At 35.7% G+C, this 27,454-nt stretch overlaps 1 protein-coding gene across 4 annotated transcripts; it reads left to right on the forward strand.

Annotated features, from left to right (window-relative positions):
- The first annotated feature begins 2,897 nt into the window (after positions 1 to 2,897).
- On the forward strand, positions 2,898 to 27,022 carry LOC105033056 (uncharacterized). 4 transcript variants are annotated; one of them, XM_010907707.4, is made up of 16 exons: positions 2,898 to 3,029; positions 3,797 to 4,099; positions 4,204 to 4,332; positions 5,114 to 5,321; positions 7,426 to 7,572; positions 9,199 to 9,273; positions 10,123 to 10,194; positions 10,358 to 10,429; positions 12,842 to 12,913; positions 16,698 to 16,769; positions 17,644 to 17,715; positions 18,962 to 19,033; positions 21,411 to 21,554; positions 24,580 to 24,651; positions 26,289 to 26,435; positions 26,538 to 27,022. In XM_010907707.4, the coding sequence occupies exons 2-16, from the start codon at positions 3,905 to 3,907 to the stop codon at positions 26,720 to 26,722; spliced, it is 1,734 nt and encodes a 577-aa protein (XP_010906009.1). In that variant the 5' UTR covers positions 2,898 to 3,029; positions 3,797 to 3,904; the 3' UTR covers positions 26,723 to 27,022. The 4 variants fall into 4 exon arrangements, with proteins under 4 accessions (XP_010906009.1, XP_073107520.1, XP_029117040.1 ...); XM_029261207.2 differs by having other exon boundaries at positions 2,906 to 3,029; positions 3,738 to 4,099; XM_029261208.2 differs by having other exon boundaries at positions 2,910 to 3,029; positions 3,807 to 4,099.
- Positions 27,023 to 27,454: the final 432 nt, after the last annotated feature.

Here is a 27,454-nt window from a genome sequence, read left to right on the forward strand (position 1 = left end):
TAGTTTATCATAATTGAACACGTACTTGGTTTAAGTTGTAAAAGTTTTTGAAAACCCAATTCACCCTCTCTTGGGTTGTCTATATCTGGGCAACAATAAAGTTTTTCAATGGTTATAGGCAAATTAGTTGAAGAATTATGCATGGATAAAGTATATACAATATATATTTCATATTTTATTTATTCAACCGATTAGTTGATAATATAAAGCTATGTATTTTCTTTTGTGCAGAAACATGGTGATTCTATGATTCCTTTAGAAATAAAAAAAAATTATAAAAAAAATTATATCTTTCAAAAAAAATTTGATAAATACAATCTCAAAGAAGGAGGATAAAGTTATGTTATTTTTAAATAATTTTCAATGATTAATACAAGGAATTAAAAGACAAAAAAAATCAAAGAAAATCTATTGTGAATGATATATTTCTATTCTTTCATATATGGATAATTATACTTATGTATTTTATTCTAATAATTGATGTCTAATTTTTTTTTTGCAGATTGAAACAAATAAAGATGAAAATCTTATTATTGACAGGACTATAAAGAAAAGAGATGTATATGGAAAGCAAATAAGTAGTCGTGCTTTGCTTAATAACGAGTATTCTAAAGGAATTGATGTTGAAAATATTGTTTCAAGAAATGATTTTTGTATCAGGAAAAGACAAAAATAATTATGTTATTTTTTACTATTACATTATTTCAACAATTTGACTTTATGTCCCTATTTAAAACACTTGATATCATCGATATTTTTTCATGTAATGTTGGTTTTTTAATTTATAAATTTTTTAATATTAAATATATATAAAATTAAATAATCGACTTTCATCAATATCCATATTTAGTTTGAAAAAAATATTTAGTCTAAATTAATTTATATACAGTAAAATTGTAAAAAATAAATATTTCGCACTTCGCATGAGTAATATGCTAGTGAATCTGTAACGTGTGACTTGTATGTCCAACCCATGATACAATTCATGCAACTTTCTACTTACTACATATTAATAATATGTGCATTGGCATGTGCCATAAGCATATCTTTCTACAAATAACGGCATTTGCTCTAATGTTTTTTCAATCAGAAAATACGAACCACTAATTACACCCTCTTCCTACCATTCCCAATCGAGCAACATTAATGGTCATGCGCCCTGCGGCCAATTTAATCTCTGTCTACATGATCGGTACAAAATTGAGTTTTGTAGCAATGGTCTTTCAAGAGTTACCATTTTTTTTAAATTTTTTTTAATAAAAAGTGATCATCGATATGCGAATTCGTGAAATATCAATATATCACCAGAGGCTCGGACAAAATGTCCCTCTCTCTTTGATTTTCTAACCTACTCCGATGTATTATATTAATTTATATCCCGTACCCAAGCTCTAAATCCATTATCATATTTAGTCGATCTTGTTAAGTAAAATTCTACAGTAGCACTGGCACAGTAGGGAAGTGGATTAGATAAAGTGATGGAAAAGATATCGAAAAACATGTGCTGCGTAACATCAAAAAAATACATGTTGCGTAGGGTTTATGAAGTCCTATACTCATCAAACAGGAGCTGGAAGATAATTTATATGATGGTTATTTATATTTTTTTAGAATTAAAATATTATTTAAAAATAATCTTCAAAAAATAAATTAGTTAGGATAAATTAAAAAAAAATATATTCATTTGAGTTTAAACTTAAAAATGACTACCCATTCGAGTTTCAAGTAAAAATAGCTATCCATTTGAAACATAACTTAAAAGCAACTATCTAAATGAAGATGAAATGATTCAATTGTCCTCATATTTATAAAGCAATATTACACTATTATAAAGTAATACTATATTATTATAAAATTATACTATACTACTATAAAGTAACACTGCATTGTTGTAAAATAATAATACAATAAAGGAATACTATACTATGATAATGTAATACTATCTTATTGTAAAAGAATACTACATTAATATAATACAATAAAGCAACATTGCGTTATTATAAAAAAAAATACTATATTAATATAATATAATATTAATTTATTATAAAAAATATTATACTAATATAATATAATAAAGTAATAATGTATTATTATAAAGTAATACTGTACTAATATAATGTAATACTATCTTATTATAAAAAATATTATATTATTATAATATAATATAGTAGTATTTTAAAGGATATAAAGATTATTTTAATTAAAATAAATAATTATTTTTAATTTATATTTTAAATAAATAATTATTTTTAAATTTAAAATATAGATAAAAATTTATCTTTAGTTCTTTATATTAATTGTTCAGAATGATCCAATCAAATAAAAATTGTGGGCTCCCAACGCAAATGTCTTTGTAGCTAAAACGTTTACTATTTTTTAATCTTTTATTTCCTGACCAAAGGAAGTTTTGGGTGAGATAAAGGATGGGTCCCAGCTCTTTTCCCAGTGCATAGAAGGGCCTAGCGTGCGCGACCGTCCAAGAGAAATGCTTTCCGCCGTATATTGGATAAAGGGACGTATAATCGGACCCACCTCTCTGCTCGTCTCTGCGACCCCGCCCCTTGGTTCGACCACTCTGCTGTTTTCTGCTATACGAAGTACAGCGTCTGTCGATGACGTGTCGTACTAAAATAGGTGCAGGCGGTGGGGCCAACTGCGAGATTGAGCGACGTGATGTGGGACCCTGTGTTTCTCCATTGTAAAACGGCCATGTAAGGTATAATGACTGTGCGATGTTTGGGAGGAACAGCGGAGTGGGAATCTGGTCTGCTTCTTATCTTCCGCGTCCGAAGCGCGGTGCTCCGCGCCTCGAAAGGTGACACGTGGCGGAAATCGGTAGCTTCGGAGGTCACCAGCTCCCCGCCTCGCTCCACCTATCTGCCCCCCCCCCCCCGCTCTCTATCTCTTTCGTGCCGCTTCAGTCATCGCCCCTGCCCCCTTCTTCATCTGCCCCCTTCTCCTCTGCCTCTCTGCCTCCTTCTAAACCCTAATTATCGGGCGGTTTTCTCTTCTTCTCCTCCGTCTTGTAGGTAAGAAATTGGCTTCCGATCGTCCGATCAGTGGGATTTCTTTGTTATTTCTCGTAGTATTTTGTAAATAGGAACTCTATATGCGTGGGGCTGCTTTTTTTTTTTTTTTGCTGTTTTTGATTGTTTTTGTCGAGTTATCGAACCGGAGATTGTGGTTTCGTAGATGATTTTGGAAAAGGCATCGGAATGAAACTTTTGATGGACGTCTATTAGGCGATTGATCTCTGGGTTTGGATTTTTTTTTTTTGCTTTCTTTTTGTCTGATTTTAGGTGGATGCTGATATGAACGCGATTAAACATTTTAGCCGCGTCTGATTTGCTGTAAAAAAATAGTTTTTTGATTGTTTCTCTAGTAAAGGTTGGTTTTTGATGATTCTGTTTTTAGATTAGTTTATCCTCCTCCTCCTCCTCCTCCTCCCCTTCCTCTTTAAATTCTTGCCTTATTTTGCTGATGAAACCACCAAAAACCCTAATCACAGTTTTGGTTATCTTGATTTTTAAGAGAAATCATTTAGTAAGCGGTTGCAAGATATCAGATGAAAAGTCACTTTTTGGTTGGTAGAGAGAATCTAACTCTGTGATCGTTTTTCTTGTAAAAACGGATTCTTTAGTAATCAATTTCTTTCCTTACTTTACTGAGACCATCTCAAATGTTGGCGATCTTAGTTGCATAAAGAATCCATTAAGTAATTCTGATCTATTTAACAGGGACATATAGCTTGTTCTGACTTAGATTTTTATTATCGGATGGGTTGGAACAATTCAAGGGTCTTTTAGGTTTCTCAGAATGTTGAAATTGGAGGACGGTATCATCGGTAAGCTAGACGGCATATAAACTACTGTGAGCTGAAGTGCTTTCGAGATAGTTATCATCCATGGGGGGAGCTTGTTCAAGGAAAAGGGACCTGGTTGACGAAAGTGATACGCGGACAACGTCTGGGCGGTACTCTAAAAGTGGCAGTTCAAGATGGTTATTGTTCTCGTTGTCTCGCAGTGGTGCAGATGTTGCTCGTAGAGGGCAGGGGAAGTGTCCATCCCTTATGGAACTATGCGTTGCAAAAGTTCGTGAGGTATTTGCTTTTGTGTTTTCTCAAATGGTTTTTCAATTTGGTTTTACGTTTTAAAAATATGCTTCCATGGAGAACTTACTACTTCATTTCTTTGGTGATGACAGGATATCAATAAGTATAGCAGCTTTTCCATGCTGCCCAGAGATATAAGCCAGCAGATATTTGATGAATTGGTGGAATCTCGCTGCCTGACTGATGTGTCTCTCAAAGCCTTTCATGATTGTGCTCTTCAGGTAACATCATCCAGTGGTTGTTTATCACTACAAATTTGTTCAGTCTGACAGGTGATGACTTTTGATACCAAAACTTTTCAGGGATTCCATCCATATATAGCTATTATATGCAATAGTATGGTAATGACCATACATGATATGATAATAGCAGTTACATTGTGGTAACAACTAGATGGAGCTTAATCTTTAGGGAACTGTATTTTTTTTTTTTTAATCCAGATTAATAATGTAAGTTTCTAATCTTTATCCAAATCAATTGTGATGGTGAAAGGCTTCTTTGTCATTATTTATGTTGAATATAACTTGAAGAGTACAAAATCTGGAGTTGAGAAGCCTTGACATATATGCTGGAATTATAGTGTGCAAATATTTGGTGCTTGATATATACTATCTAGTAACATCTGCTAATAGGAGGAATTGATTCACTCTTTATAATTTTTTTTCATCACTTTAAACAAGACATCTTCTGCTTTCAAGAAATGTTCATCATAAAATACATCTGAGAGAATTTGTCACTGTTGTGCTTCTGCTTACTATGAACTTAGCATTGTAGTCTGGAGTAGTTTTGGGTAATGAAAATTTACACAATTCTTATGCACTGCTTTTTGATAGCATTTAGTACCAACTAGTCGGCTACTATGCTTATAATAGTGATTTCAGGGAGCCTTTTGTTTGTACATTTAGCTGTGAATATGAACTCTCAAATTCTGTGCATCTATGATATGATCAATGTGGGACATGTTCTTATAATTCCTCCCATTAAATTCTTATCTGAAACCAGGATATCCATTTGGGAGAGTACCCAGGAGTGAAGGACAATTGGATGGGCATAATTTCTTCCCAAGGGCAATCCTTGCTCTCCCTTGATATTTCTTATTCTGATGTAACGGATTCCGGGCTGGTCCTTCTCAAAGATTGCTCCAATGTACAAGACTTGACATTTAATTACTGTGACCATATTTCAGATCACGGTCTTGAGCACTTGTCTGGTAAGTATCTTGTGGCCATCAACCTCATTTTTCATGATAATATATCCCTTAAATGAATATTTTGCCCTTTTTTTATTTTTTAATCTGTTTTGAATTATCTTGACACATGGAATGAGTAATTATCATATGCAGGCAGGTTGCTAAGAAATCTGTGCAGAAATTCCTGGTCTTCCTGCCAGCCACTTTAATCTTGAGACAGTCACCCCCAGGCCCTGTATTGCTCCACAATTATTGTCAGGATATAACTACATAAAGATAAAAGGGGAAAAAAATCAAGGGCAGATCATCTACTTCCACATCCTATGCAACCTGTTTGCGCATGACAATTACTTGTATTGAGCTTACACATAATAGTAGGCATTGTTTTGTAGCATTGGATGGTTGACATCACTGATATGATCATTTGGATAATGCATTACTAAGCTAGAATTTGGGGAGCCTGTTATTGGAGTCAGGTTGTGTCTTCTTAAGTGGCTGATTTGATGTGGTTTCTCTCCAAGAAAGGGATATGCGACTCTAATAGCATACTCACAAGTTTTGGGTATTGTCAAGAGATTTCAAATCAGGGCAAGTTTGACCTTGAACTTGCAACTTTCATCTCATCTGTATGTGTTGAGTATTGAATTTTTCATTGATCAAAATACAATTTGATAATTTGATCAGTTTTAGCCATTTGACTCTCAGTTTGATGGTGGCCTTAGGTGAATTGGTGCTAACATCCTGGTCAAGATAATCAAATGCGAACTGCAAAGAAAGGGTTCTGCCATGAAACCCTAGAAGACAAATTGACATATCATATATTTTTTTTCCATAATCGAACTAGGCAATAACCCTCCAAGATTCAAATAGACTTTAAAAATATTTAGAAACAAAGGGCAAATCAAGGTTTGTATGTGGAATCACTATCACCTATGAGGTACAGATTATAAGATAAAGATTTGAGTTCAAATTTAAGCCCAACAATTAGTGTAGAACTGTTTTTTAAAAATTATTTTGTTGTTTTGTGTGTTTGAAATCAGGTGATTGACTTTTTGACATGGTTATTTTGTTATTGTGAGAATCTGTTTTCTACTCGTGCGGGGGCAATATTTTCAGACTGTTCTTTTTGAATTCTTTTACTTAATTGGACATAGCTGGGTGGGTGTATTAACATTTAGAAGTGGTCTGGATGATTAGTAGCTCAGACCAGCTGCTGCTGTTACTGTTATTATTTTCTTGTCATCGTCATCATGATTATTGTTATTGTTGTTATTGTTATTTGATTAGTTGGAGCTCCTTTGATAAACTTTGTGCAATGTCTGAAACAGATCTTTCTAATAGACTCATGCTTATAATGAGTTTTTGGCTCCTTTCAGCAAGTGATGCTTCTTTCTGGGAGTGGGTAGTGGATAAAGAACTCACTATTTTAAGCTATCTTTTTCCTTTTTACCCATTTTGTCTTTGCTACATGGTCTTTATGGCCTTAATCCATCAATTAATTGTAGTAGCACTCTTTACATTTTCTTTACTTGTAGTGCAAGCTCCTAATTGTGAAGATTGAGAAAGACTGGTTCATGATGGTGTCTGTTTTTGCTGTTGATCCTTGATTCTACATGTGCGCAGGGTTCTATTTTGGCAATTAAAAATCATCATCTATTTTGTTGTTTCTTAGACTTGTTTTTAGAATAGGAAAGTGCCCTGGCCTTGGCAACCTTTTCTCGTGCTACTTCTGTAATGTTTCCAAAACTATGTGAACTACTTTGAATGGGGAAGGTTCCCAATATTGTTCTTTTTTTTTTTGGATTTGTTATTCAACACCAACTAGATAATTAATTTTTAGGTTTCCTCATACAATTTTTTAGTTTTGTTTAAAAGAATTCTACACTGCTAGTAAATTAGATATATCACCTCTAAACATAAGGGTACAAAAATAATGGGACAATGATACATCATCAGATGAATACGGTGAGTGAGATCATTGACACTGTTCTGAATTCTGACCTTATTTTACATGGAAGTAATTGTAATGTTCCTTATTTTTTTTCCCTTGCCATAACTGGACATCATTGTCTTCGTCATTTGCTTTCTCCTTGAACATTCACTGTCATGTTGTTTCTTCATCCAGGTCTTTCAAACTTGACATCCTTGAGTTTTAAGAAGAGCACTGCTATCACTGCGGAAGGAATGAGGGCTTTTACCAATTTAGTTAACTTGGTAAATTTGGATCTTGAGAGATGCTTAAAGATTCATGGTGGTCTGATTCATTTGAAAGGTTGTCTCTTCTTTTCTTTCTTCCCCCACTCTTCAATTGCCGTAGAAGTGCAAATTTATTGATTGTCATGTTGCAGTTTGATGTTTAGTATGAAAAACTAGGAAACATAGTTGAAGTTGAACCAAAATAAAACATCTGGGGATCTTAAATTGATTTATGTGCCGCTAATGGAGTCGGTTTATGTACCTGCATGGATTAGTGCGTGGCACATGTTTTGCTTAAAATTGGGTGGATATTACATAGTCAAGCAAGATCTCTGCACATGAATGTGCATGTGCATGTATTCATGGATCATTAGCAGTACAACCACTGGTGGTCAAGAAAGAATAGGATGAGTCTACTATGCTTTGACCCTGGAGAGGATCCCAGGTTTTCTTACTAGGCCTCCCCTCCATGTGGCGGACTTCTTCATGGAACAAGACACCCCCCCTCTCCCCCCCCCTCTCTCTCTATTTATCTATATAAGAGAAATGTTACTCTCTTTCACAAAATGCACTAGAAAGATCATGCTACATTAAAGATTTTTCAAACATTTTGTGACTTCATGATCATGAGCAAGAAGATCTGTCCTCTTTTTGGTACCATGCCATTGGACATGTGAGTCAACACCACTCTTTTGCAAGCGTTCAATAAAAATTAGGATTTGGTTTCTGGTAGAAGGAAGTATTGAAGCTAATCAGCCATCCAGCATCTAGTCGCCCTTCCTGTGCTATGAGGGAAACCTTGATGGAGTGACAATCAATGTGGTTTGTTGCCCTTTAAATAGTTGCATTCATCTCAATCTAGGTTTATTATTCTTGGAAGGGACAAATGTGTCAGACATTCCTCAAACTAACATGAGGGAACTTTGTCCTCTAAAAAAGAGCGGTGATGGCAGAAGAAAATATCACATGTAATCTTCTTAATAACCCTTTCTACTTGACAATTTCTTTAGAGTGTATAAATTTTTTTTCCTTTGAGCACTTCTCCATGAAGATTCACATATCTGTGTCAGCGGGCATGCTGGCACTGGATGGCATGATATGTACTGTGCCGGCACAGGTTCCATGCCATGTCGAAATTTAAAAAGATGAGAAAAGGAGTTAATACCCCTTTTTAATATTATAAATGTTAAAAATGCTTATAGGTGCCGTGTTTACCTATGCCAGGTTCCGTTGTTGTGCTTACGTGTCTTACATGCTAAACCACTTGTATGCTGGAGGGAGAAAATATGCTACATTGCTCTTATGTTTTTCCTTTCATATATTGTATGGTCTACTAATCCATTAAGATGTTATTGTTTTCTTTGTTATAAAGTGTTATAGTCTTCTTCATATATGCTTAATTTGTGCCTCTTCAGCCATGTCGAAATTAAAAAGATGAGGAAAAGATTTAGTACCCTTTTTAAATATATAAATGTTTAAAAGGTTTATAGGTGCTGTGTTTACTGATGCCAGGTGCCATTATTTTTCTTATGTCTTTTACATGCTATACCACTTGTATGCTGGAAGGAGAAAATATGCTATACTTATGTTTTTCCTTTCATATTCTTGTATGTTTGACTAATCCAATAAGTTGTTATTATTTTCTTTATTATACAGTGGTGTAGTCTTCCTCACATATGCTTAATTTATTGCTCTTCTGCAGCTTTAACTAAACTCGAGTCTATTAATATCAGATACTGCAATTGTATAACAGATGCAGATATGAAGCCTCTTTCAGGTAGTTCCATATATTTTTCTTTTTCCCTTTTGGTATGCTTGCAATATTTATTTACCATTTTATGATTTCTAGGGGATTAATATCCAAAAAATTGAGGGATAAGGATAATTTATCGAGGTTTGAATGTTGCTTTAAATTATTAACTGCTTAAACACTGGGCCATATAAAAGTTAACTGTGTTGCCACTGACATACAAAAATCATCTGCATGAGCTTGTGTATGTAATAACTGTGTGTGTATATGTGCCCCTAGCTTGGTGTTATGCTTATTGGTAGTCCTTTAGTCGTGTTTATTGACTAGCTTTATAAGATGCAATATTCACCTCAGTGAGTGCTTCACAAGAACCAAAATATTGGAACTTTGCAAATTTTTACTATTTCTGCTGGGCCTTTAGGCTTTTAATATTTGATGTCTGAAGACTCTGAACATTGGATAGTTTTGAAGTAGCGGTATTTAACTTAATCCTTCAGTCTGTTGTGTATCTGGTAAACTATGCAGTTATTTTGTTAGTATGATCACTACTTAGTTATTACTATCTATTATTTCATATTCAGGTAGTTATGAAATTGATTAAAATGTAAGTTCTCACCAATTATCCCTGTACTGATTAAGACCTCATTGACATAAAATGACAAATTTTGGCTTTGCAGGTTTTAGTTTGTTACATGTAACAGAGAAAATGTGCTATGGTGTTTTTTTAACTAGGAACTTGTCTTATTTTTCTTTTGCTTACACTATGGATGAAATGCCCTACCTAACTGATTACATCTCTCTGTTAAAGTTGTTAGCATAAGGTCCTTGTTATATGTAAATTTTATTTAAACATTGACATGTCTACTTTTGGCTTAGGTCTTATGAACTTAAAGGAATTGCAAATGTCGTGCTGTAGAGTTACAGATGCTGGCATTGCTCATTTGAAAGGTAGATATTACTAAGAAGAATGTTGATCCAAATCTGTCAATTTGGTGTTTGTTATTTCTGAATTTCCTTTTGCAGGTTACCTTTTTTTTTTTTTTTTTTTCCCTTTTTAAGACATCCATTTTTGAATTCGTCCAAACTTGTTTCTAATGTTTGTTTTGTGCAGGTTTATCTAAACTTTCTCACTTGAACCTGGAGGGATGTCCGGTGACTGCTGCTTGCTTGGAGGTTATTTCAGGTACCTTCATCCCCCTCTTTTTCTTGTATTTGTGATACACCTCCCGGTTCATAATTAAAGTCCTTGATCTTTGTTCACTTTTAAGATCCAACCTTCCATGAGAAATTATGGAGACATGTGCAATTTATTTGGCTTTTTAGCTTGGTTGATTGATGAAAAGCCTTTACCCTCTTTTCCATATTTTGTGCATATGGTATATCAGACAGTTGTCTAGGACTGGGCTAGGCCCATGGGGCCCTGCAGCTTTATCATTTTCTCCACTACTTTGTATTCCGTGCACCATCATTGCTAGACCCAATTATGTCCAACCAGTGCTTTTCATTTTTGCACAAACCTTTCATTTTTAGCCGCTATTTAATGTCCTGTAGTGTATCTTGAACTTACAACCTCCTACATGGAGGACCAAGGAACCCACCCTTGGCTAAAGTCCTGATCTTTGCTACCAGATTTCACCTGATGTTAACCCCAGTCATGAACCTGTTGGAAGCAAGGATTCTAGTCTTGGTGGGATGTTCTGCCAGATGTTGGGACAGGGCATCATCCCAAGTGTTGGGATGAGACTGCCCCATTGTCTGGTGCATCCCAGGACATTCCCTATCCCAAGTGTTGGCATGGGATGGGATGGCAGCACTTTCTGTTCCATGGAAGAACCAGGATGACCCCATCCCTTGGGATTTGAATAATTGGTTTGAAGGCCTTAAAAATCAAGTGTTAGATGGCGGGTGGCTGATACAAGAGGACTCAAAATATCTAAGGAGAATACTGGCAAGAATTAGTCCTAGAATGTGCTAGAGGAACTCTAATAACAAGATAGTCTTGAAAAAAGCTTTTAAAAACTAATGAAGCGAAAGGAAGAAAAGAAAAAAGATCCTTCTGGGCTTAGGAATGGATTGTCTTTTCATGCCAGTGCATATATTGGTACAATATGATATATTTGGTGCACCGTGCTGGCCCCTGAACATTTGATCTTGAGCTTACCAGCCATCCTTGGGGGGCAAGGTTAGACATAAAAGGTAGCCAATGTGTAATATAATTTCCATTATTCTTTTTCTAAGTAAGAGTTGCCGGACTAATCTCTTGTAAATGAGACTGGCTAAGAGAATTTTGAGAACTGATGAAATTGGTGCAATAAAGGGCAGAAATGAGGACTAAGCCTGCCCCAACACCCCTGCCCCAAAAAAAAAGAGAGGAAAAAAGACCTCTTTTCTTACCGAGTTGTCCTTTTTTAGTTTCTATGCCTTCTTATCTTTATACTACAGCTGCAAATTCAGACTGAAGTGACAATGGTTGATTTGTATGTATTTTGGCTGCATATATTTGGACATTCCCTTCACTCAGCTTTAAGTATGGCCCGAATGAACCTGTGTTCATGAAACCTCATTCTCACTCAAAACCTCCAGCAACAATTTCCAGACAGATTGGATCTTCTCCAACAAGCCTCCCCCCACCCCCACAACAAAAACAAAAATCCAAAAAGAAGAGGAGGAAAAAGACAGTCGTCCTTTTTTTGGTTTCTGTACCTTTTTATCTTTATAGTCATGCTCAAAATTAAGATCGAAGTGACAATATGATTGATTTCTATGAATATTGGCTGTGTATATTTGAACATTACCTTCACTTGACCTTAACTATGGCCTGAATGAACCTGTGAACCTGTGTACTTAGAAGCTCATTCTCACTTAAAAACCTCCAGCAATAATTTCCAGATGGCCTGTATCCCTAGATGTCCTAATTTTCATTTTGTTTCATTTGATAAAATTTGGTGGATTGGTGGAATATATATTTATTGAACAGATTTTTTCACTTTCCAATAAAACTAAATCATTCTCATGTTCTTGTCTTAAAAAAAAATCTAACCCAGGTTTTGCTTCACGCTCCTTCCTCCCCAAAAACAAACTTGGGTGTCTAGCCTCAAGTTTTAAAACCAGGACACGAATATCACTGTGTGATGGTCCTTTTGACACACTCATGTAGTTGAGTTTAATTTACCCTTTTTGAAAGATATAATAAAGTGCTTTGCAATATCTCATGTTCTGCAGCTATTTAATCCTCACTTCAAAATGCCTCAATTTTGTCATAGAAATTTGTAATATGTCACATCATTATCATTTTCTTTATCATCTCTGGTAGAGCATTAATTAAGAACAGATATTTACTCAAGGATCAGTCACCTTGAATGTAGTTAATCATGGATCCTTCATGTTGCTTAGATTTGAATAATGTCTTTTCTCATGCTTTCGTAGCACAATTTTATTTACTTTACTAGTGTCTGTCTGCATGTCTCATCTTTTGCTTCATTAATCAGGAATTCTAAGGCTGCCTACATTCAATCTCTTCTAATTGTATGCTATTATGGATATCTTTTTATTGGAGGGCAGGAAGCGAGATGACCATCACTTTTACTTTTCACAGGGTTTATTTCACTGCTGATTTTGAATCTCAACCGGTGTGGTCTGTCTGATGATGGCTGTGAGAAGCTGGCTGGTGAGTGAATGAGAGGCTAGATATATGCTAGTTACATGAAGGGCCTATTTGGTTCTCTTTAATTGGAAAGTCTGTGGATAATGTTACATGTGATGGTAGTCATATTCAAGGTTTTACATCTCGGTGGGATGGGGGGGCGTCCCGGCCGTCCCATCCCGTTCCTATGAAAAAATGGGACTGGGATGGGGTCGGGACTCCAAAACCTATTCATGCAGGGAGAGAAGAAGAAAGAGGAAAGAAGAAAAGGAAGAAAGATAAAGAAAAAGAAAAAAATGAAAGAAAAGAAGAAGAAAAATGAAAAAAAAAAGTAAGGGAGACGAAAAAGAAAGAAAAAAGAAAGGAAAGGAAGAATGGTAGAGGAAAAAAAGAAAAGGAAGAAAGAAAAAAAAGAAAGAAATGAAAGAGAGAAAGGTGGAGGATATCCATCAGGATGCATGATCGGGATAATTGTCGGGACGGGATGGCGAGACGACCCATTCTATAGAGAAACCGTAATGCCTTTGTCCCACAGGATTTAAAACCTTGATCATATCACTTGTAGTAGATAGAAAAATATTGTTTCGCTAGATGTAATAAGAGATGTAAATCTAAATGAAATGATCTAATAAGATCCAGTAACGATTATTACTAAATGGCATTGTTATAATAATCTTATGCTGGTCATAATGTTATAATTTGTTTAAAATAAAAATGATAGGGTGATTAATAATTTTATATGTTAAAAGAAAATAATGTTGTTTGAATAATATTTATGATATATTTGGGAATGATAGGATGAAATAATATAATATGATACATGCAATATAATAATATCACATATTATAAAATATAGGTATTATAGTTGCAGTCCCAAGACTCCTTATTGTTCTGCAGTTGGATTGAGATAGTATTGTGCTGACACTTAGGGTGGCTTGGTGTCCCGATGAATCATTGGAATGCTTTTTTTTTTCCCCCACTTTTTTATTTCTTTTGTTGTCTATTGTTTATTATTAATGTTTAAAAGGTGGGGAATGAGAATATCGGGTTTGTAAGATGATTTTGGCCTAGAGACATGATCTGAGGAAAAAGGACTGGATCCAAGCACCTCCTCTCCCTCCTTCCTCTCTTTTTTTTCTCCCCTTTTCTCTTATCCTTCCTCTCCTTTCTCTCCTCTCTTTTCCTTTCTCACTTCTCTCCTCCCTTGTCCTTCTCATTGGCGAACAGCCCTGCAAACAACAAAAGAGCCATAGACTCCCCCCCCACCCCACCCCACCCTAAGGTCTCACTCACACACACACATACACATGCACTCACTTGGTCCTTCCCCTATCCTGGTTGGTACCATCTGACCTGGCCGTTCAGCTGGTTGGTCCCTAGCTAGTGCAAATCAGGACAGTCCAATATGTCCCATTTTTCCGGGGACTTGGGTCCCATAGTTTCTGCAGGACTTTGTGGTCTTTCATTGGTCTGGTTCAGGTTGGCGAGGATTGATCAGGTCCAACCAAGACTTTGTTCCATAATATCATATGATTATGTGGTACATTATTATATTACATGGTACTATAATAAAATGATTTTGCATTATATTTTACATTTTTATTAAAGAAATGTGAATAGTATTATTATGATATATTATTTTATTTATATGAAGATGTTATTTACATATGAAAAATGCTTTAGATGTTATAACATGCTATATAATGTTTATATAATGAAAAGAATAACATGATTCAATGTTATATAATATATTAGTCTGCTATATGGTGATTTTGCATTAAATGTTACATTTTAGATTAAATTAAAATTTTTTAGATGCTTTAAAATTAAAATTAATTTAGATATTATAAATTCTATATTAATGTTTATATAACAAAAATAATATTGTTATTTTGATATTGCATAATAGTATACTAGGTGTTATTATCATATTATAATATGTTGATGTTATATTTATATACTGTATGCACTATGCAGTATTGTATTACCATAATGAACTGATTCATATTGTTCTTGTGCAAACATCACTAGATTATTTTCATTTAAATTGGACCTACGGTCATTCTGTCTGTAATTTGAAGTGCCAAATTTGCACCCAAAGATGTGGTTGTGAATACATTTTGAATATTAGATTAGATATATAAAACAAACAATGGATTTGATTCAGATATAATAATTGGAGATGAATAGGTTTTGATTACAAACAATCAAATAGGTTTTCAACTATTTCCATGATGTTCATGATTTAAAATTGACCCTTCTACTATGTTATGCTAAAAAAAGGAGACTTTGAGGAAAAGAAATATTAGGATCAAACAAACAAAATATTGATGCTCGAAGTGTTTTTTTATGCTTTGCATGATAGAGCATTGTCTTGGTTCTTAACCTTGAGTTCCCACCATGTGTGTAAACTCAGTTTTGGTTTGCTTCTGGCCAGGCTTGTAGAATTTCAATTTCGGCAGTTTCGGTGGTTTTAGAAGTTTCACTCCAAGTTTTGCACAAAAAGAATCAAGGAAAAACACAAAGTTTGAAATGATATGAGAATAATAAATGAAAGCAGGAAAAAGTTATTCCACATCGTCTGAAAACCTTTTGTGTTATATAGACTCTTTATATGTAATTTTTTAACAATTTTAGCTGATGCTAGTATTGCATAGAAGTACTTGTCTTTTGTATTGTGGTTTTACGTGTATGTATTGTCACTTACCTCAACATCAGTTAGTCGAAAAACATGTATTGACAATTGCAAAGCTTTTTCAGCGCCTAATACAAATGTTTGTTCAGAACTCAGAAATGTACTGAGTATGTTTTTTTTTTCTTTCTCATCATTTTAAGGTTAAGCGACCATGTTATCAAATGCATCTATTTGTAAAATTTGATATTTATTTTATACAAAAAGGTATTATTCTTGTGAAGTCAATTGTATTTAGTTGTTCACATGGTCTTTATAAAGTACTATAATTAACGCTTTTTTTTAGCTGACCTTGGCTCGTCAATGGTTGTGTTTATAACCTATGCCATTTTTTAATTGAAGAAAAAGAAAGAAAAACATTGAAGATGGGTATTGTAAAGCATGTGTACTCCATATAAATAAAGAAGTGACCCCAATATGACATAAACGCCAAAATATAACTTTAAACAAATGCATCAGGTTTTGATTTTGGTCATTATTGGCTGCATTTGGCTAAAAAAAAAAAAACCGAAATTGATTATTCAGTTGAAACTGACTGGAAAGCACAGTTTTGGTTCAGTCACATATGAAACTGATTAAATTTGGCCATAAATGGATTGATCTTGGCCGAATTTAAATCTTGGTTTGTGCTGGTAGCTCCATGTGATGCATGAGAATAGAAAATTTCTAGATTATCTTTTCCTTTTCATTAGTTGTGCAACTTGGTGAGTGGATTGACAGGCACAAGAAAAGCTAGTACTCAAGAAGCCTTCTTTGACCACATATGTTTTCTGGAGAGACAGAGTTCGAGGTTACATGGATGTTTTGATATATTATGCAAAGTGCCACTACATCAAAGGATTATATGGACTTCTTAAAGAAACATAGCTTTGTCATTTGCTACATCATCATTTAAATGACTTTGGATCTTTAGGCAATGTATCATGAATCTTATTCGTTAAGTCGATTCAACATACCATATAAGGTAGTTATCATAATAATATTCAATTATTAGCCTAAATTATTTGTCATATTCTATGTGCATTAGTTTACCTTTTTCCTTTCTTGCTAGAATGAGTATTGGCATATTCTTTTGTTTTAGTCAACCTTCTCACTTGGTTAGCTATTGTATTTAAGGGCTTTTGAAGTTGAAAGTCTTGAACTTGGGATTCAACAACATCACAGACACATCTCTGGTGCATCTAAAAGGTAGACCTACATCACATTCTTTGTTTTTTAAATTCTTTTCACGGATAGATGTTTGGAGGTTTGCATATGCCTTTTCAGTACTATTATTATTATTATTATTATTATTTTGTGTAATATTTGAACATATTACCATATGCTAGTGAACTATGGAGATCGATGAGGTGAAAACTACTTTGTGAAACAAAGTTCATGGAGAATTCTTTTTCCTTGACTTTGCACTAGAAACTGATCTTGAGAACTTATAGTTGTAGAACTGTTCCACTGCACACATCCTGGTGTTATAGACACTGGTAATGGTGAGCATTTTCTTTACAACAACTAAAACTTTGCCGTTACCTTGCGTTGCTTCTTCATTAGAGGGTCAGCCTTGGCATAATGGTAAGGTTACTCTTGTGACTTTTGGGTGTCATGGGTTCAAAACATAGAAATGACCTCTTTGCATGCAGTGGCAGAAACCTCATGCATTGGGCCACCTTTGCATTGCTTCATTAACTTGTGTCCTTTGAGACCCATGATGTAACTTTGGTTTTCCTACTTCAGAGTCGAAGCGAATGTCTTTTCTTCAATGACATGCATTGGCTTCTATTGGCTTTCCAGACCATTTTAATTGCCTGAGTTTGTTACACTACATGCCCAAATTGGTCATAACTTGGCCTTGTAACATGCTTAAATTCTAATATGGAAGTATTAACTACACTCTCTTTTGCACAAACATCCATTTGTAGATGGGTAACCACAAACACACAAGTGGATGCACATATAGACCTACTTTATTTTAAGTAGTCAACAAGAATTCTAATTGTCTTGTGATATCAGAGTAACCTCCTTTTTGATCGCATACTCTTTTCTTAAAAAAAAATCTTGCTGAATGTAGATTTGATCAATTTGGAGAGCTTGAACTTGGATTCTTGTAAGATTGGTGATGAAGGTTTGTTAAACTTAAAAGGTAAATTTTTAAGATTGCATCTATGATATGCTTTCTGTTGATGCTTGGTATGTTTTATGTCGGAAGATAAACTGGTGAGAAAAGATTCTAGTGCCAACAATGTCTAGTTCAGATGGGCTTTTATCTGATGCTGGTAATTTATGTTTACTATTTCACTCATTGTTCTAAATTTCTATAATAAATACTGACCAAGATTGATCTATGTTGAGAAATTTATTTTTATCTGTAAATTTCTGCTAAAATTTTCAATTAACCATGTGAGGCACTACTGATTGCTATTATACATGTAAATAATTTGCCACAACTTAGACAGGTTGTATAAGCATATCGTAGGCACCCGTTCTCGTTCATGCTTTAGGTTATAATTAATTCCATTGTTAAGCTTATGAACCAACTTTTGTCAGTATGTTAAGGTTGATGAAAATTGATTATAGTTGACGCAAAAATTGTATCAAAGTGCTTCTAGTGAGAACAAAAAAGTTGTTACATAGACTTTGGTATGTTTCTAGAGATTGTTTTAACCATCGAGGGAGCATTAAAAATGAAATTGTGTAGCATATATTGAAATGTGCAAAATGTATCAACTGCCAGGGCATGACTGAAGTGCATGTATCCTGACATTGATTTGAAGCCCCAATTAAGTCAAATTTGAGGTATGAATATGTAAAATATCAATGATTATAGATGACTTTGAGTGCAAGTTGCCAAATTGACTTCTCATTATTTAATTATTGTTCATTAATGGTAGTCCTCAAAATTACTTTGTCAAGGGTTATCATTATCCTCTTACATTTTTTTTTTTTCGGTTTATTCATTTCTTGAATCTTGAGGTGAGATAGGAGCGAAATCTGAAACCTCATTAAACTTAAAAAAGCAAGTGGTGTACCATCAAATTTCACTCATTAAAAAATCAAGTTTTCTTGAGACTGCATCTGTAACTGTGTCCCTTACCTCTCAATCCTTGCCAGAAGCCCATCCCCTAGTTATCTTAAGATTCCACCGTCAACCAAAGAGTAACACTTAATCCTTTTGTTATATTGGTGAGTCTAAAGGGGATGACCTTTGGTTGATCTAAGGTATATTGAGTTGGCCCTGGATCTCATACTATTTTGCATCTAAATGCACAATCATTGTTTATCTTACATGCTTCCAGGTAGTTAAGCAAAATATCGATGGAAATATCAGTTTGTTGTTACTTGTGAGATCCTTATCAATTATCATCATCATTCTGTTTTGTTCCTCTAAGGCCTTTTGCAATTGAAAAGCTTGGAGCTGTCGGACACAGAAGTTGGAAGCAATGGGCTTCGTCATCTCTCTGGTTAGCCTTCCATCCTTTGTTTTAATGCAAAAGTTAGTGAGCTTTTTATGAAATAATATTTACATTTATGTATTTGTGCTGATGATCATCAAAAAAAATCATGTAAGGGTTTTGCTGGCCATTTTTGTAAGATATTTAATTGGATTTTGGTTACATGGCATTTGTTGTATAAGTTCATAAATTGGCCTTTCATTATTACAAGTATTGAGTGTATATGTAAAAAATTTAAGTGTGCTTTGTGAACAATTGGCACTTATTATGTGCTTTTCTAAATTAAAGCATGCACTTTCCCTCACATGGGTTGATTAATTTCATGCTTATTGCCAACTCTTGTTCAGTAAGTATTTTCTTAGGGCTATTGTTTTTCATCAACTTATCTATCGGTTATCTCCATTGATGATAAGTTTCAGATCTTCTCTCATATACCAAGACCTTTGTTGAGAAACTTCGTAATCTAGTCAAATGGATTTTAATCACCAGAATGTTCTCTGGAATTGGTAAGATTTCAAGGTTTTATTCGTGATGGCCAGGGAATTTAGAACAAGGCTACAAATGCGGGAAGGTTGCTGTTATTGTGCAGTACTTGAATGGTGGCTAGTTTGGATTGAAGGAATCAAGATTCAAGACCATCATACTCATCCAGCTCCTTTGATGATCCTATCATGATCTCCATTTCCAGGATATTTATCCCTTTAGCTAATGTTGGCAATCACTGAAAAATATAAGTTATAATGCTTTCTTCTAACAATTTGTACGCCCCCAAGATTTGAAGACATCAAGAGATTATCTGGTTCCTCAGTGGCAGGGATCTATGGTTAATCAGCTTATATTTCGCCATCTTTACAAACTTGAAGTTCTGTCTACTAACTAACAAGATTTCATTTCCTACAAGTAGGTCAGGAAAAAGACTAACATAGGTGGTTATAGCTTCAGACTACTTGGTGTTTGTTGCTTATGCTTTGAACTTAAAAGAGCATGGTTTAGACTGTAATAACTTCGATTGGATTACCAAGATGACCATCAGGTCGTCGCGGATCATTGCAGTCATTGTTTCCCTATGGATATCATATATGAAAATTGAAGAGCGCTTGCTAAATTCACTTGTAAAGTAGCTAGAGATGCTACATTCTTGTGGCCCCTTACATCCATTTCAGCATTTGGTTTTGCCTTGGTATCGATGTTATCAAAAAGCTAGCTTCTCATTTTTAATACAAGAAGGTCTATCAAGCAATTTTGGCTGCAAGCTTGATATGCCATTCTTGGGACATTTAGTTTGTCAAGTAGCATTTGCATTGCGACTATGAGATGAAAAACATCAGCTCTCTACTTCTTTCAGTTTCATTTAATTTTTTGGTTTTTGGTTTATATGGTACTTAAAGATCCATTTTTTGCATTATTGACAACAAGTCTACTATATTAATTGACTTTCACTTAGAGCTTCGGCAAGATTGCTCTTCATAATCATGTTACAATTGACTCATTGGCCATACAGTTTTTTGCTCAGGTTTTACCTATGTTGCGCATGTGATAAGCTAGTTTTTGTTGCATCATAGGGTGGTCCTTAATGCTCTATGTTACTGTTTTGGAACCATCAGTCACCCTATCTGGTTGCCAACTTGACATCCTACTCTTCTCCTGGGATTTGATGTATTATAATGCTAAGCATATTAGTTACATTAATATTGTTTGTCTCACACTGTTTCTGCATCCTTGATGATTCTCGTGTGTCCGGGTAGGATGAGAATCAAAGTTCTGGTCCTGCTTTCAAACATAAAGATTGAGTATAATGTTACATCTGGTATCCTTGGACTATTTTGGTTGTAACATGCCACTATGAAATGGAGGTCACTTTTGACATGGCTACCATGTATTGTGACAATTGCAGTGCTTATTTTCTATCACTATCTAGTGCTATGTGCATATTGAGATCAACTCACGTTTTTGTTGCTGGTCATATTGGTTGAGAAGTTCCCATCCTTGGTTCTCTTACTCATTAATATGATGTCACAGTCCACTGGTTGGTTTGCATTAAATGAACGACTACAAGTGTAATTCATGAATCATGTTGAATGATTCATGATAAAATTGATGAGAGTATTCTCTTACCTTTTATTAATATGAGGATTGTACGTACCATGTGCTTTGCAACAGCTCTGCACTGTGGACGTACATTTTGTTAGTGTTCTCATTAGTGATTGATTTATTTAGTATTTTCTTCTGATATCATATCATGTTCTTTTTTGTGTCGAGATATACACTCCATATTGCTCTTGTATATTCTAGACGCAAGGATCTTTAGGGTTGCTTTCTCAAATGAAAGGGCAAAGTTATATTATTACATTAATTAAAAGACTTATTCAGTGTTGCTGTTTTGTAGGTTTGCACAACTTGGAGAGTATCAATCTGTCCTTTACTTTGGTCAGTGATAGTGGTTTGAGGAAGCTGTCTGGTTTGACATCCCTTAAATCACTTAATCTGGATGCTCGCCAAATCACAGATGCAGGCTTATCAGCTCTTACAAGTATGTCTTCTTTAGAAGTTCCTGCACTGCTGCATTCACACACACACACACACACACACACACATATTAATGTTCAAAATTACTTATGATTGTTTATTTATTTATATTTTTATTTCATTGCAAGCACCACCATGTTAGGCTAGCTGCTATATGGTCGCATTCATTTCCTCATCCATGTAAAATAGCTTAAACTTGTTTTCTATGAGTAGGCTACATCAACGCCATTGTTTTATAATGTGATATAAAAGGAAAAGAAATTCTGCATTCCTAAAGTTCTTTTTCTTAAGGAAAGCACTGTTCTAACTGGTTGCATGACTTGTAATTGTAAACAGAGATGACTTTTTTGTCATCCACTGAGGAGAGACTTTGACTTTACAGTACAGATAATACCGTAACAACTGGATTCACTTCTCTGGGTGATCTTTTTACAATTGCTTGCTGCAAACATTTGAATTTGTTTATTTATTTATTTTTGGTGTTTCTAAGCTTTACATACGTTTTAGCGGATGAAGTTTACAGAATATGTGAATATTGTAATAGTATGAAGTGGTGAAGAGAACCCATGTGAGCCAGCATACATATCTACAATATCCATTAGCAGCAGTAAACTAGTATTTAGTAATAGTAACTGAAGTTTATATGTGAAGCCTGTTTGGTCAATTAAATGTTTTTTTCTGCTGATCGATATTTTTGGTCATCAGACAAACATGTGCATCATTTGACTACAAATCTACGAATGTGGTGGTGGAGAATTTATATTGGTTTAAGTTTTCCAAGTGTTTATCAAGTGAATGAGTTGAATATCATGCAGTGAAGAACAAGGATGAAGGATCCAATGAAATATCTTTGGGGGGAAAGAGTGGTGAAAGTTCCATAAGTTGAATATCATTAGGTTCTCAGTTGGTAAAGATCTGCTTTTGCATTTTTTTGGCCTTCGTCTCAAAAGATAGCTAATCTTATTTTGTTAGTGAATCATGAAATCAGTCAACTAATTGTTGGTGAAAATTAAGTTATACTTAGGTTGCAGGGACTACCCCCTAATTTGAATGAGTCTAGGGACAAGACTTTCTGGCTGAGCCTGATTTGTCCCGGACCATCTATTATATAGCCTGTGGAAGTAGCCTGTGGGTGTTGGGATAATCCAGGATACATAAAATGCTTACATGAGAACCTAACGATTTTCTTTTCCCCATAGTATACTTGCTTCTGTAACGGAAATTTGTGGTGATGCTTGAAAAGTCAGGATTTAGTTTTATGACGAGGGAAACTATGATAAAAAAAATCATGGAGAATACTCTAAACTGTTCATAAAATTAAAAAAAAAAAAAATCGCAAAGGGTCGTTATTAAACTTCAACAAATATGTTAATAAAAAAGTTTGCACCAAGATTCTGGTAATACTTATTTTTGTAAACTTCAACAACTTAGAGAATTGGTTGTGCTCATTGTTTAACATTTGGTTCATGCCATGTGAATGCAATTTTGTCTTAACAGCTTATGAACTAATAACATGCCACATTAATTCTCACAAGTGAGAGGTGACTCGTTCTTATGAGTTCTTATGATAATTATATCTGTACCCGATGGTATATATTCCTTAGCAACCTTAGCATAGGTTATTAACTCTTAGGTTCTGTTGCATTTCTGTCATGTTGTTGAGAAATTTTAGTATGTGTCTTCAGTTTTTCTTTTTACTCAACTATTTCTCATTATCTGACTGTTCATGATGTGTTTGTGCCCTACAGAATATCTGTTACTGGCCAAAAATGTCAACTCCCCAGGAAGTTACTAATGACCATAGAAGTCTAAACCTTATTTGGACTTTCTTCAAAATTTTTATCCTTCTCTTCTTCCCTCTCCTTGTGAAACTTGAAGGATTCCATCAATATTTGCCATACCGTACCGAACCGGCCGGTACACCGCATTTTGTACCAGACCGACGGGAAACCGGCACGATTCGGCCGGTAAAATCGGTACGCAGACGGTATCGAAGAAAAAAGAACGGAAAGTGAGAGAGAGGGGAGGGGAGGGAGGGAGGTGGGAGCTGCCGGAGGCCGGCGGTGGCCGGCTGCGGCCGTCGGAGGGCTTCCAAGCCCCGTATCGCCCGATAGGGCTTTCAAGAGAGCAAAAAAGAGCGCTTGGAGGGGGGCGAAGAACCTATCGGACGGACGGTGCTTCCGTTGCGAGGCTCTCGGTGGCCGGCGAGTCGACGCCGACGGTCTGAGGGCGGTCGAGCGGACGGAGCCCCTCCGCGGCTCCGCCCCCTTCTTTTTCGAAACAGACGTCGTCTGTTTCAATTTTTTTTTGTTTTAAACTTATGAAGTTGGCAACTGGGTTGCCGACTTAAGATTTTTTTTAAAAAAAAATAAAAATCGTGAAGCTGGCAAATCGTTTGCTGACTTCACTTAAAACCATATTTTTTAAAAAAATTTGCGAAATAGGGGCATCGCCCCTGTTTCATGCCTGTGGCGCCGCGCGCGTGGACTGCGCCCTCCGACGGCCACGGCGGCCAGTTGGAGGCGGTCCGGCGGCCCCACCGGCCCCTTCCCCTCCCTCTTTTTTTTCTTCCTCTTTCTCTCTCTCTATTTCTCTCTATTTCTCTCTTTTTTTTTTCCTATTCGGATCGTCGGTTCGGTATGGTATGAAACCATACCGAACTGTACCGTCGGCCGGCCGAAACGGCCGGCGGTACTGGTTCAGTATACCTTGGATTCCATGGCATGTGTGTCTGGGAAAACATTGCAAGCAGGCATTAAAATGATACCTGATCGAGCATATTCTCTCTCTATGGCATCTAGATCTTAAACTCTATGTATGCAAAAGTAGGTAACTCATGTGATACTGACAACATGTTCATGTCAGAAATTGTATTTGCTGTTAGCTACTTCTGTTGTGTTATCACTTTAATTTATCCTTGTTATTGCTCTTATTTATATGGTAGTGCAGAATAAATTACTTCAACCTCTTTTGGTCTTCAGCACATATATGTATAAGTATGTTTAGTCTCTTTGGACGTGGTGATGCAGGTCTTACTGGATTAACTCATCTGGATCTTTTTGGAGCTCGTATCACAGACTTTGGAACAAACTGCTTCCGATGTAGGTGAATTAATATAAATATTTACCTGATTTTAGCAATTGAAAGCATTTCATTACTCATCATTGGTGGTCATCATTCAGCAGAAGCTCTGCTTGTTGGTTAAATTCATGCAAAAATATGAGAGTAATGTCTTTTCATCATGAAACTTGTTTATGCTGAATGCTTCTTTCTTAGATATTGTCTGTCATGCTGTTCACTATTGTAAGTACCTATGCTTTCACATCAAGTAGCACTCTTATAGTGCCAGCTATTGAAATTAGCTGAAAAGATGCTGAGGGAAATCTGCAAGGAATGGACTTTCTGTTTGAGAGCATCTCGACAAGGTTTTAATCCCGTGGGACGGGTTTGTCCCGATTTTTCTATAGAATGGGATGTGCCGCCGTCCCGCCCCATCCTGACACTTGGGATAGAGGATGTCCCAAAGCGTCCCGATGCTGGAACGCTAGCGGGACTACCTTATCCTGACACATAGGTTGGTATCCCCTCTTGATATGCTGTGGATGTTCTGTTGGAATCTGAATCCTTGCATCTCGAGGTAATTGATTTCACTAATTGAAAAGATATAGCTAATTGATTTCACTAATTGAAAAGTATGCTGTGGGAACTGTAATGGACTTTTTCAAGGATAAAACTTGAGTATCTCAAAATTAGATATATCCTGCTGCTTCTCTTAGCTTGCTTATTTCCGTGTCTGCTACTGCTTTGGTATTTGTTCATTGAATAAGAAAAATTATGCAGAGCTTCTTTGCAGTATTTTGCCATATATGTCATTGGTTATCACCAGTAATGTGCAAAATTGATTTAATTTCTGGTTAGAAGTTTATCAAGGTTGTGATCATTAGGTTTGAAAGACCCATTTTTGATAGAACTTGTGAGGAATCATCTTGTTGGGGCTTCCTGGGAACTGTCTTTGAAGCAACATTGTTGAATTTACTCATGCTGGACATGAAGAACATGATTCTGCATTAGCAGAGGAACATTGATGAAATTGACTATGCAGGCATTGCTGGATACTGGGCAATATAAAATAGTCTTGTGAATTCTAAATTAACACTTTGGCTGTCAAGGATTTAAATGATTTTGTCTGTCTGAAGAACTGTTAAATGGTTAAGCAGTTAAAAAGGGTTCTGTCGGTAAACCGCTTTTTATGAAATTTTAAGGATGTTCATGTCCAGTTCTGAAGTTGACATCAACCGTCCAAATTTTATGTTCATGTCTGAAACAGGGCATGAGAGGGTCCTATTAGCGTAACCAGTTAGTAGTTAGGAAGCCACATCATGGGTTGCACCAATTTAATCTTCTGTAACGATAAGTCATCTTCTAATTTCGTATTTTCTATGTTAATCTTTTGTGACCAAAAAGGCATCCTGTAGTTTTGCATACTCATGCGACCAGGAAGTCACCCTCCAGATTTGACGAAGGAATTATGTGAGCATTAAGGCAGAAATCATAAATTTTGTTGGTTAGTTTGTTCTACATTGTCATGTTAATCTATAGAGATGCAATCAATTTGTAATTGAACTTGGCCTCTCTCTCCCCCTCTCTGTATGTGCGTCTGTAGTTCAGCTTAGCACATTGAATATTCAATTCCCAGATGTTTGAATGTGACAACAAACATTCCCTTTGCTTTAATCAGGTTTCAAGAACCTGCAGTCCCTCGAGTTATGTGGTGGTTCAATTACTGATGCTGGTGTGAAGAACATCAAAGACCTTACATCATTGACTCTCTTAAACCTGTCTCAAAATTGCAACCTCACAGATAAGACTCTGGAATTGATTTCTGGTATTTCACTAATTGCTTTCAGCATTTACTATGTCATTCTTCTCGAACATTGGCCTACACGTCACTTTTCGCTTTGTTGTTTTGACACTTGATCCATTACAGGACTGACTGCATTGGTTTCTCTGAACGTGTCCAATTCACGCATCACCAATGCTGGATTGCAGCATCTGAAACCCTTGAAGAATCTGAGATCTCTTTCCCTGGAGTCCTGCAAAGTGACCGCTACTGAGATAAAAAAGCTTCAATTGGCTGCCCTTCCTAATCTGATTAGCGTTCGCCCCGAGTAACTGAAGGTCAAAGCCTGTTAACAGTGCATTATTGGAAGGCCACCTTTGTATATATGAACGTAGACTGATGGAATTGTACATATGGATGGTGTTTGGTGTCCTGTCTAGTGGATTTCTAATTTAATGGTGGGGAAGGCTTGTGCGCTGCACGTGAAAGCATCTTTCTTTAAAAGCATGACACTGATGCTAAAGTGTATATATGCTTCGTCAGCATGAGCTGCGAGTTCCCCTGCTGCTGTGGATTTGTATATATGTATATATCTTCAGAGATATAATAATCAGAGTTCATGTGCTGAACAATGTGTGTTGCCTATTTTTTGAAGTCAATTAAGGGTATCACACTGATCCTAGAAAAAGGGAAAAAGCATTTCTAAATCTAATGGTATTGATGCTGCCTTTACCTGGTGAAGAGTGGGAGGCATGTTAGTTCATAGAAATAATGGTTTGAGATTGATGTGCTACAGAAGATTCTGTGCAGCTATATTCCTGTGTTCTGCGTTTCAAGTAGCGCTATTTCTAGCTGTCAAGCTCAGCTGGGGAGCTGGAGGAAAGCTGCATGTCAGCTGTTTACAGCATTTTTGTGTGATTAACTAGGTGCATCTGCGGGAGAAAAAGAAAATGGCAGCAGGGACACTCGCTGGTCATCATGGAATATAGTATATATGGGTGCAGGTTTTCCTGGAGAACCTCCATGTGTGTTATACGTCATGATCCGGCATAAAGAATGATTTA

This window comes from Elaeis guineensis, chromosome 1, assembly GCF_000442705.2.
Source record: "Elaeis guineensis isolate ETL-2024a chromosome 1, EG11, whole genome shotgun sequence".
NCBI lineage: Eukaryota > Viridiplantae > Streptophyta > Magnoliopsida > Arecales > Arecaceae > Elaeis > Elaeis guineensis.